Source organism: Glycine soja, chromosome 3, assembly GCF_004193775.1.
Source record: "Glycine soja cultivar W05 chromosome 3, ASM419377v2, whole genome shotgun sequence".
Taxonomy (NCBI): Eukaryota; Viridiplantae; Streptophyta; class Magnoliopsida; order Fabales; family Fabaceae; genus Glycine; species Glycine soja.
The window spans coordinates 41,974,315-41,987,174 of record NC_041004.1 but is presented as its reverse complement, the minus strand read 5'-3'; the positions used below and the strand labels follow the sequence as shown (position 1 = coordinate 41,987,174).

Sequence of the window (12,860 nt, the reverse complement as noted above, 5' to 3'; positions counted from 1 at the left end):
AATTATATTTACGCACCTTCAATAAAAAAATTTATATTTTGAGAAATTAATTATCTTTATTATATAATTTATGCACGTATTTAAAATATTTATTATTACTATCTTCTTTTATACGATTGAATGAATTTTAATATGATAATAATAATATAGTTTTGAAACTGAGAAAAAATAACATTATTATAAATATAAATGTATTAGGTCTCCCCTTTTATATATATATATAACAGGAATCCAAAAAATTAATTTAACAAAATATTTTTTAAGATGTCACTATGTTTATTAAATACAATAAGAAACAATAAGTAACATTATTGTTAACTCTTATTTTTAGGATGATTATTGTTAACTGAATTAAAAGATTATTAAAATTACTACACATATGTTAGTAACATTAAAATTTTATTTTTTTACTTTTACTTATGCTTAATTTTTAAAACGTGGTATAAAATTTTATTAATAGCTCATATTAACAGTATTTTATTTTATAACTTATGCGAAAATTTATTAATTTAAAAATACAATTGAAACCTTTTTAACACAAATTTTTAAATTTCATTTTATTTAAATCTTAAATATTGTTATAGATATAAGTATATAAATATTATAATAATAACATTTGATATTATATTAATATTTATTCTCAACTTTATTAAAACTAGTTACTTTAAATTATATTTTATGAAATATAAAAATTAAAAGTACTAACATTTGATATATATATATATATATAATTGAATTACTTTTTACAATATATTTTATAAATAATTGTAATTACAAATAAGGAGTTTATAGATATTGAATTAATTTTAAAGTAATAGATAAATTGTCATAAACTTCATTTTTTACCGCATATATTAAAAATATAATTAATTATCTTTCTCAATTTTAATATAATTTTATTTAATATACTACTAAATATTTTAAAATTTAATTTAATTAAAATACTTATATTTTTATATAAATACTAAATATCAATATAAAAATATAAAATTTAATTGAACCCGTGCATCGCAAGGATTTAAATTTAAAATCTAGCACATCAAGACTTCAAAAGTCATGCATTACCACAAGAAGTTGCAAAACAAAAATGATAGAACATCAAAGCCCAAGAACAAAAAATATTGAAATAAAAAGAGACGACCACCTATTACAGTATATCAAATTCAAAAATGATTAGTGACAATTATTTTGCTTCCAAGTTTAGATACGATAGGATGCGAAAGACGAAACACATGATTCCACTTAACTTGTCAACATCCTTTCTCCTTTGCTGAAATCAGCAGTTCAAAATTCACAGCTGATGGGAAAACATCACTCTGACCAATCATCATATGTAATGACCAAAACAATTATGCCAACATTTATGAACCAAAATGGAGGTTTTTCTAAGGTACAATCTATTTTGGTTATATTACTGATTGTAGTCCATCAATCGCGGACAGCAGTGAGCGACCAATCCCATAACCGATATAGTGGGATAGCAGATATATGCTCAAAAATAAAAATTGCCCAAATTTAAAGACATAAATAATTGAAAGTTAAGCCAAACAAGAGTCAGTAATATAAAAGATCTCTTTGACGTGAACATAATACAGACCATACAACAGTGTGCCAGAGTGACAAAGGTTATAGCCTGTGAGTTGGCCAGAAATACACCCAAGTCTGTGTCAGATGGTTTGCAACAGAGAGCCCAAAGAGAACAGGGCATTTAGCATGCCCAACAGGGTTTCATACATATCGAACAAAAAAGGGAGACATTATGAAATTATCCCTAAAAAATTGGATGGACAACTTTCGTTCAGGGACAAAGAAGTTTTATTTAGTCCCCGTGTAGCCAATTGTTACTGCTACTGCCTCTAACAGAAAACACTCCACAATGTAAAACCTGCAGTAGCACTATTGGGCATTGTTAACTATGCTACCAACCATTCAGATTCATTCAACAATCATCCACAACGGTCAATCACTATCAACTTTACAGGGTAACACAAATACTCCATAAAAATGAATTTGTAACAGTAAATGCATCAAACCTAGAAAAGGATTTCTATTTAAAAAATAAATAAAAATCTAGAGGCAGATCAGAACCATACCACAATAAATTAATCCTCCTCCATTGGTACATCTGGAATGTCAAATCTATCTTCTTCAATAGTCTTGTTTATCACATATACTGGACTGGGTATTGGGTTGTCAAGGAAAGAGTATGGAACAGAAATATTTATCACAATCATAACTCAGCTGGTTCCAAGTTAGAATTAGATTAGGGTTGCCAAGGAAAGAGTATTTAAAAAAAGATGCATGCCACTTCCAGTAACAAATTAACAATTTCTTACTATTACATTAGGGTTTCATAGAAATTTAAATGAAAAAATAAAAGGAGGTGATCATTTGTCATCAAGGTATTTTGGGCCTTTGTGTCAATTACTGCAGTATCACTATATTTCTTCCAGAATTTCTGCTGAATGAAATGTTGTCCAGAATGTGTTACCAGGGCTGAATTGTTTACACACACAAAAATCATGACATCATTAAAAATCAGCAGAGGATCCCGAGTTTCTTACTACAAAATTGCATGCTAGGCTTGCTCTCAGAAAAATTCAAAAGAATCTTCATATTATTAATTAGTTATATTATCTGACTTTTAATTTCTTGCAATCTCAATACATGAGGATAAGTAGGGTAAAGAAAGGTGGAGGATGGAAAGGATATAAATTGACATAAGATCTTCCTCCTTTTCACCTCGGTTGCAGCTATGGTCTAGCTCTCTACTAATTTCAGGTGTAACCTGCAGTATGGAAAAAAAATATCAATCACAACCAGAAATTTGAAACAGAAGAAAAGCAACTCATATTTAGTGTTCTCACCAATTTATGCTTTTGCTTTTCCAGTAGATTCCTTAATCTATCCTTATCTTCCTTCTGCAGCTCATTTTTGTACCTGAAATATCATTACAAGAACAGCTTAAAATTAAAAAAGCTGACAGGAAAATTAATCATTGCTATATATCATTATATGCTCATTTAATACTTTGTTAGATACATCCATTGATGATCATAGGAAATATACTAGGATTCACTAATGTGAGGTTTTTGATAAGAACCTTGGGAGAGCCCAAAGCCTTATAAACCCCACACCAGAATCCCATATTTCATGTGGGACTCAAGTCCCATACCTTGCAAATGGATCCAATTATCCTAACATCTCACCAGAATCCCATATTAATATTGGAAGGTACAGGCCTGAATCAGTAGGATAACAGATCATGGAATCCAAATTACAGCAATAAATTGCAGAAGGAAAGATAAGCTCTATACAATTTGAGAGTGCCTAGTCTCTCCCACTAGTCATAACTAATTTCCAGATACCCTTACTGCCTCCCTCTATCATTATGATCAGGCATGATGCTGTCCTATTGATATTATCATCTTTTATACCAGCATCACAAATATCTTGACATGCATGCCTTCGATTATGTTTGTTTGTCCACTTCCCATACCACAAATGCAACAAACTATCTCCTCAACAAAGGATGAAAAGGGAGACAAGTTAGGAGGGAGGGAGCCTAAGAAGTGGGAGAATGGGTTTTCCTAACATTATGATCACACTGACAACAATGAGGCCAAAAGAATTAATTCAAAGTTGGAAAAGGTACCATGGCCCAATTATGGTGTAACAAAGGATTAAGGATGTTGCATATAAATCAAACTTAACAGCTTAAGCACACTATTGGCAGCCAAAGACCTTGAGCGGATTTGACTGCAGGGTTTGAGGTGGATTTCAGTGACCTTACTGAACCCAAAGCAGTATTGGCAGTGAAATAAATTCAGAAAGAGTGTCTGTTTAGCAGTGGTTAATTCATTGGAGTAACAAGCTTCTAGAAGTTACAAAGGGATATATGAAGGCAATCAATGGATTAACCAGCTTCTAGAAGTGGTCCTAGTCTTTGACAACAAGGTTTTTTCTGATGGGGATGGCATTGTTAGAGACCTTGAACCAATGGTCCACATAGGGAAAAAATCAGCTTTACCTAAGGATAAAGAGCCCACAAGTTTTAAGGGTATGCAAGGGGTCCAAAAGGTACCAGGTACAGGAATGTCAGTAATGAATAAATGGGCTATGTTGGAAACTTATTATGACAAACGGCTTATGACCTGGGGCAAGGGGAGAAGGGGATCCAAATTGTTTCATCCTAGTCTGTTACTTGGACAGGACTTTTGTGCATCTGTGGGAAGGGCATTGCCTCTAGGGAAGAGGACCCTTCTAAGAAATCCTTATTCTCCATATCCATTTATTTCTTTTTTATTATTTAATTCAATAATACATTCTTTTCTAATCCAATAACACATACAACTTCATCATCCGAGTTTCCTTTTCCTGGTTCTGTCAAGACTAGGACCATTAAAAAATCAAGACAAATGGTGAATCACTGACCTCTGCACAAAAGCAAGAAGTGACTGGTGCCATATAACAGGCATTATCCTGGTTTCATTGAAAAATCTCATAAAATGAGCAACAACTGCATCAACCACACGATATGGCAAGGCATATTTTTTCTCCAGAAGAAGCTTTATGAAATAGCTGCAATTATACAGTAAGTTATCTATCAAATATTGAGGGGGGGAAATAAAGGAAGTTTCACCAAAACAATTTATTGTTCTCTATTGCTGTAATCAACTGAACTCATTAATTGTTTTCATAAACTGTATTTTCACAATAAATGCTGCAACATTAATACCTAGTGGTGCCACAATATTCCATTCCAGAAAGCTTCAATAGCGCAACACTGTATACAAATGGTTGAGTGCATCAGTATCCACCTCTAACAGTAACATTTGAACTTTGAGCAACAAAAAATGCAAACCAAAATACTTGCAATTATATTAGCAAATATTAAGAGAATTGAAAAAAAAATGAACTTTGCTTTCTTAATTCTTATAACTTATGCAAAATAATTCAAGGAAATTCTTTTTCTTTCCATTAGTAGTGCCATGGGGGATAAGCCTGAAAATCCAAGCAAGCACCTAAGGAATTTTATTAGGTAACGGTAACATGGAGATATGTTCAAATAGACTATTAAGGGAAACTCATCCCTATATCCTTTCTCCAAAATACTACAGTTAAAATAAGGTCCGAGAAACCAACTCTCAACCACTATGGCACACATCTCAGTGAATTTTGGATAGAAAGACCTAATGCTTGCCATGTATCCAATTTTCAATGTTTCAATTGTGATTTGCCAGGTTAACATACCTTGAATGAAGTGGAGGAATAGAAACTTTTTCTATAATGCTTCCAATAATGACTGCTTCCCTAAGAGTGCAAGTACGTGACTGTACATGAAGAATATTGTCAAACATTGCAACAAAACTGAACGAACAATTGAATTAGTAGGTTTTGTTGAGACTATTTAGTGTAAACTGGAAAAAAAAGATAGATTCCATTTTCATTCAGTGAATAAATTCAAATTATGAAAATCATCAAAGAGGAAGTCCTCTTGTAGTTTCTTAAATAAATAAAAGGAACTTGTTTTTCACTCTACGAAACATGAGAGGAGCCGAGGAGGTGGGTGTCATTTACTCAAATAATATCAGAGCTAATAATTTCGCTGATTTGTAAGTAATTTTGAGGTAATTTGTAAAAGCAACTAAACAAAAATGGAAATTGGAAAATCAGAAAATACACTACATATGTGCAAACTAAAATTTAAAGATTCTGTATTCCTCAGAATCAAAGAAACACTTTCTATCTGTCAAGTTTCCCATGAAAACACAAACAAATCATTCACAATGCATCATAAACAGAACTGGTCACTTTCTCATGTCCATTTACCATTCCACATGCATGTTATTCCATATTTTCCATTTTCCAAATCAGGGTTCATACTTAATTTTTCCCCTCTATATTCCAGTAATTATAATAAAAAATATTAGATGCATGTCACCCTAAAGGACACGTGAAATGTAATTAGATGAAAAGGAAAAAGTCTATACCATAATAAGAATTAATAGAATGCCACAAATAGAACCTAAGAAAATATCCACCAATGATTAATTCAGAACATCAAAAACCAACATAGAAACAAGCAAAATACCTCACATAGCGGAAACAGTATGCCCTTAAAGAATGCAGCAGGTTTGTACAAAGCCTTTTTCAGAGTTTGATATAAGGCAAAATGCAGCCGTTTATTCTTCCTTATATCTTCTCTCACTCTTGGAAGCAACACAAGCTTGTAGAAGCGTTCTGCCTTTTTTGCACCAAAATTAGAAGCAAAAATCCTAGTGGCTTGATAAAGAGCATTTGGAGACCAATTCTCAGGTTCGGTTATATACAAGACCTCCTCCCAAAGTTGCATAGAGGGGATGTGTTTGAATGCCTTGGGTATTTTGCCTATTGTATATCTGCTGAGATGAGTCCCAACCCTGCCAGATGAAAAATGGCAAAGCAATAAGGTTGAGGCAAGAGATGAAAACAACATTTAATGGGCGAAATAACTAAACAGAAAGGAATTTAATAATATAATTCATGTATTTGTAATAGAATTGAATTGGAAGTTATACATACCCCTTGTATATGTCAATTATGGATTTATCCAATTTTGGAACAGGTCGATTTTCTGCACACAAAAATATCACAAACACAAGAGTGAGAATAAAACCTCCAACCAGGCTGAACAACATGCTAAAAACACTCAAAACACCAAAATTAAAAATAACGAAACCAAGAGGAAAATAAAACGCAGTCAAATATTGCCTGAAGCAATAGAAGCATCCTTTTCTTTTATTCTTTGGACAATGAGGTCTGCGAGTGTTTTCTGCTGACCGGGCTCCTTCGAAATGAATGCTTCCATTAGTCTCTCATCCTCCTCATTAATCTCCTCCTGAATTTCAAAGAATGAACACAGAATAACAAAGATCACTATCACACTAATAACAATAATAATAATAATAATAGTAATAATAATAATAATAGATAAAAAAGGATTCAAGGATAAAAAAAATGTCCTGCTCTCATTTTCAGTTTCACACTTACAAATTGTCACCTTACTTTTTTTTCTGTCTATAAATCTTTTAAATCAAGAAGCAAAGTAAAAACAAAATTGACAGTTTTTCGTAATTATTATTCCTATAAATAAGGAACAACTTTTTCCCAAACAGACTCTAAAAGTACCAACTTCACATCTGCGAAGAACCACAATAAAAGGTTAGTCCTGAATTAACATCTAAGGCCAGTTGGATAAATTTCCAATAATTATAAGTACTTACAGGAAAAGAAAATAAGAAGATAAAAAAATAAATTGATTTTTGTTTCACAAGCTAAAATCAATTTATGTACTACTAAACTTTTTATTTCATCTAACTTCTCCAACAAAAGCTTACAAGAGAAGTTGAATTCATTATACCCTTTTATTTTCTTTTAAGATCATCCAATCAGGACCTAACTTTTTCCAAATTCTAATTCAGTACCTAATTTTGCCCCAAACTGCGGCGAAGACAAAGTGAAATCAATTTCGCAGAACCAGTGATTAAACAAGGCCTCAGAAAAAGCTCCAGACTAAAACGACGACGTTTACAGTTTTCATTACTTCAATCAAACAAAAACACATTAAAAGAATGAGAGAGCGAACTGCGAAGGTGAGAGAGTTGTTAACTCACATCATATCCGGCAAACTGGCTCTGCGTTTCGGAGAACCCGGCGAAGTCGTCGATGTCGTCACCGCCGTCTTCCTCGAAGTTCGGAACCTCTTCGAATAAATTCGCGGCGGCGTTGTTCTCGTGCGTTTCCTCCTTCTCTTCCTCCTTCTGCTGGATCAGCGCCTGCTTCATGATCTTGGAGCTGAGTTTGGGAGCAATGAACTGCTCTTCCTGCTGGTGCCGCTTCGGCGCCTTCGAACGCTTCTTCGTCTTCGCGGGGTCGGCGCCGTACGGATCGAATGGCTCCGGGTTCTGAATCCGCTCCTTCCTCTTCGCCATTCTTCGCTGCAATTACGAAAAGAAGTACGAAAATTGATAGGGTAGGGTCGCGGAGTAGCGGCGAACTCTGCTTCCTGTTGCAGTGGCTCTGCCGTATACGGTGAGGGAGGGACGAGGATTTTTGTGGGGTTTAGTTTCTCAGATGCTGCACTGCCTCCAAGGAGAATAACAATAAACCCTACGTTGTGATTACTAGATTTTATAAATTTGTTTTGTTTTATTGATCATTTTTAATATATATATATATATATATATATATATATATATATATATATATATATATATAATTACTAATTCTTAAAATATTTAATAAAATTATAAATATAATTACATTAAGAAGAAAATTAATTATATTTTAATTAAACAAATCTTATCTTAAAAATTTAAGTCTATTGAAATTTATTATGATTTTTTCTCAAATAATGATAGCAATACAATGCCCATGAAAATTATAATTGTTTAAAAATATAAATATAATAGATAGGAATGTATAATATATAATTAATCAACTATTAACTATCAATCATCAATATGAACATTTTAGTATTAATTTACAACATTTTTTATCCAATAAGTTAGATTCCTTTCTTTATTTAATCATTTGTTTCTTATTAAAGATAGTATCACCCATGTACCTTTATCTCAGTCAAACAAAATTTAGATGTTTATCTATTATTTTCATCTTTCATCAAATTAACTAAAATATCAAATAGGATAAATATTTTTATATAATGAATATTATAATAAATTAATATTTTAAAATATATAATTAGATTATAATTAAAAATATAGATATAAGATTATTTTACAATTGAAATTAATAGAAAGTTAAGAGACATATAATATATATATATATATACGTATAAAAGATAAAAGAGATTCAGGAAAGGTATTTTTTATTTTTTTTTTGCAAATGCCAATTTTTAGACTAAAAGAATAAATACTTTTATTGGAATATGTAAAATCATGTTATTTATATTTTTTATGCTCTTCTTTAATTTTTATAATAAATATTTTTTGTGCTCTTCTAGAAATTCTATAATAAATATTTTTTCTTTTAATTTCTAAAACAATGGCTTAAGAGCACTTGATTAGCAAGGTTTTTTTTTAAAAAAGATTGTAATAGTAATGTGTGAAATGTACGTCAGCCAGATATATGAGATCGTTGAAATTCTAGTTGAGTTGGTGAAGATTTCAAATTGAGAATTTTAGTTTATATAACATGTAACACTTGATCACTTTTAGGATCCTTATAAATGAATTTTTCTTTTTCATGATTATCATTAGTCTTCACTCACTTTTCTTAGAAATTATCATGAGTTCATATATCTTAAAACTATTTTAAAGGTAAGTATCATATGTATGAAATTTAAAATTTTAGTTCACGATATAAATAGAATAAATTATGATGTAAGTAAAAACATATACAAAAACATATCTTTTGTAGTTATTATTGTCAAACTCTATATCATATACTTTCTCGACAGTAAGAATATAGAATACATCAGCATTTATAAAAAGAGATCTTATAGTATTTATTTTTTTTAAAGTTGGTAATCAATGAAATATCACATACTATTTATAGGGAAAATCAAGGATCCTTCCACCTTATTAACAAACCATAACAATCCTTGATAGTTGTTCCATTACCAACAATAAAATGCTTATTATGGCTATTGTAACAACTGTTTTATTATTCTATAACAATTCTTCGTTATCAAGCAATTAACTATAATAATAGGTGATCAAATCAATTCATAATATATGAGCCACAAAATATTTTCGAGCATGATAAACTATAGAATTATTAAATATTGAACTTAAAAAAAAGTTTGTGTATTTTATTGGTTCATGTAATAATCAAAGAGTTTAATGACTATGTCCTTACAGTATTATCCAATAAAAAATCATCATTTCAATTACTTAAAAATATTTATTTTAAAAATCAACAAATTTATTATACATAATAAATTGTGATTAGATGACTATGTAAATCTTTTTACATAATATCAGTATATAATCCTTTTTCTCATAATCAAATCCCTTTAAGTTATATTCAATTGTAAATTCTCAAACATGCATATTTTTTTCATTTCAATGTATAGTCAATCCATTCATGTATCTTTTTTTGCAAAAGTATACTAAGATATACTTTTTATTTGTACTTGTGTTTTTTTTTCAATGATAATCACTCCTCACTTGGCCGGAACATTACAATACAATGGTATATTATCTACTAGCTATAGTGATATATAAGATACCAAGTTGTTAAAATTTCAATAAAACATTGAGAATCATTAAATAAATAAAACTTAAAATTAAATATAAAAAATTGCATATTTTGCTACTTGGCTTGATTTTAATTCTTGTTGTAAAACCAAATAGACCTAAAACACATATATTCATCTTACTTAATGAAGGTTTAGTATTATGTAGTATTTTTTAAACTTTTATTAGCATTAGTACGTGATCTGTCATGTAGTGTTTTTCTTTTTTTTTAAAGTTTGCAATGTGTAATTTTTGTTGTTCTAGTGGTGATAGGTGTTGAAGTATATTTTTTACCTATAATCCAATATACATATAGTTTACTTCTGTATACTTACCCATAGGGTGTAGGAATACGGTTAAATAATAATAATAATAATAATTATTATTATTATTATTGGTGCATAGTTTGCTTTATGTTAAAAAAATGTCAATGTTATTAAAAGTTAGTTTTAAATAATAGTCACAATTTTTTTTTTCATCAAATATTTGCAAACAATTTTTTACAAAAAAAGGAAAATTTATTTGTTTTTCTAAAATAATATAACGTAACCGTTATTTAATTATAAGCACAAGATTCTACATTCTATTGATAATATGACAAAAAAAGTCTAACACAACCAAACCAGATTACAATAAATCACCAAATTGAATTGGAAACACCCTTACAAGTATTTTAATTGTGCAATCTTTTGTTTATCTATCATATTTTTAATAAATATTTAATAGAAATTGTTGATATGACATTAAAGGATGACGCTTTGATATCTATCATATCAACAATATAATTTGTTTCCTATACATACATTGATGTTATTTAATTACATTTATGTCCCTTTGATATTACGATCGTGTGGAAAAAAATGTGTAACTAAATAATTTTTACAAATAAACAAATGAAATAATTTTTTAATGTCTTAGTTATAAGAAGAGTGATATTATTTGTTATGAATCTAAACATGTACATATTGCATGAAAAGTTAAATGAACGATGGTGATTTTCTCAAGTAAATGTGAAGTAAAAAGAAAAAATGGAAGACATAGTTTGATGAGAATCACTTGTGTGTGATTTTGACAAATACTACATCTGTAACAAATAGCATTTTGGTTATACAAGAAACATAGAATCACTTTAAATGTCTTAGTTCCTATTTTGTTTTTACACACCTAATTTACTGGGGAGTCAATTAATGATATATACCATCATTTTCCATGCAAGCCAAAACAATCACACATATTGATTAAAAATTATCTTTTGAATTATAAGTCGTATGATTAAATATAACTAACATTTGAATCATTTAATTTTAAATGTATTTTTAGAATAAAATTTAAATTTATGATATTTTTATTAAAATAAATTAACTTAGTTATTTTTGTTTGTCTTAATAGATTAAGTATTAATTTTTTATATATAAGACTGAAGATAAGATTTTATTTATTATTGTTAATTTTTATTTTATAAAATGTATAATTGCACTCATATTAATTTATTTTTGAAGATAAATCTTATAATTTTATATTATATCATTACTTTTTGTACAGGTATTATTCCTTTAGTTAAAATATTATATAATAATAAAAAGTATATATACTTTTACACAATACAATAAATATTTAGTTACCTATCTTGTAAAGGGTTCCGGAAGAAACTTGGAAAAAAGAAGATGAGCTTCTTACGAAGTACTAGAAAAGTAAAACGAAAATCAAATGGGGATGGAGCTGAAGAGATGGTGGAGATGAACGATGACGATGGAAAGGAGGATGAAGGGAATAAGGTTTGGTATAAGGAAAAGCTACTGGTCCATGAAGGTGCTATTCCTTTTTCACCTTTCGCCCTGATAAGGAGATACCTCCTCCTCCTATTTCTAAGAATGGGAGTGTCAAGGATCAGAAAAAAAGAGACCAATGCCAAAACGTTAGATCTCATGCTGAGTTCCAGAAGTTTGTTAGAACTCAGTGGAACCACTTAATTCCTTGGAAGGAGCTTATGGTGAAAATCCAGAACGACCTACAAAGATGGAATAAGGAGGTGTTCGGAAATATTTTTGTGAAGAATAAGAGGTTGATGTGTAAACTAGATCAACTAAATAGAAGGATGAGTTTTGATCATTCCAATTACCTAGTTGATAAGATGCAGGAGGTGTGGAGTAAATATGAGGAGGTTTTGATTCAAGAAGAGGTGTTTTGGTTCCAGAAAGCTCGTTCTAAATGGCTAGCTTTTAGGGACACAAATTCTAGTTATTTCCATGGGACAACTGTAATCAGGAGAAGAAGTAGAGTTGATATAATCCAGGATGAGGACGATGTATGGATTTCTGACCCAGAACAACTAAAAAATCTGGCGACTGGATTCTATAAAAGTTTATTTGCAGAAAGTGATGATTATGTGCCTTATGTTGTATCAGGTATGTTTCCCACTCTAAATAGTCATTCTCTGTCTGCTCTCGGTGCTCCTGTCACTTTTCAGGAAGTATATAATACTGTCAGAAGCATGGGAGCATTCAAAGCTCCCGTTCCGGATGGATTTCAGGCAGTATTCTATCAAAGCCAATGGGAGGTGGTGGGAGAAACTTTGTGGAAAATGGTCCAAATGATGTTTTTAAACCACCAACAAATTGG

The 12,860-nt window shown here is 30.2% G+C and overlaps 1 protein-coding gene across 2 annotated transcripts; it reads right to left on the bottom strand.

Moving 5' to 3' along the window:
• Positions 1-1,528: 1,528 nt before the first annotated feature.
• LOC114407163 (bystin-like) lies at positions 1,529-8,159 on the bottom strand. Of its 2 annotated transcripts, none has more exons than XM_028370163.1 (11): positions 7,656-8,159; positions 6,754-6,880; positions 6,565-6,616; positions 6,095-6,422; positions 5,254-5,333; positions 4,739-4,786; positions 4,435-4,581; positions 2,868-2,940; positions 2,713-2,788; positions 2,094-2,182; positions 1,529-1,896 (listed from the first exon to the last, which is right to left on the bottom strand). In XM_028370163.1, the coding sequence occupies exons 1-10, from the start codon at positions 7,971-7,973 to the stop codon at positions 2,103-2,105; spliced, it is 1,329 nt and encodes a 442-aa protein (XP_028225964.1). In that variant the 5' UTR covers positions 7,974-8,159; the 3' UTR covers positions 1,529-1,896; positions 2,094-2,102. The 2 variants fall into 2 exon arrangements, with proteins under 2 accessions (XP_028225964.1, XP_028225963.1); XM_028370162.1 differs by having other exon boundaries at positions 1,529-1,885.
• Between the last annotated feature and the right edge of the window lie 4,701 nt (positions 8,160-12,860).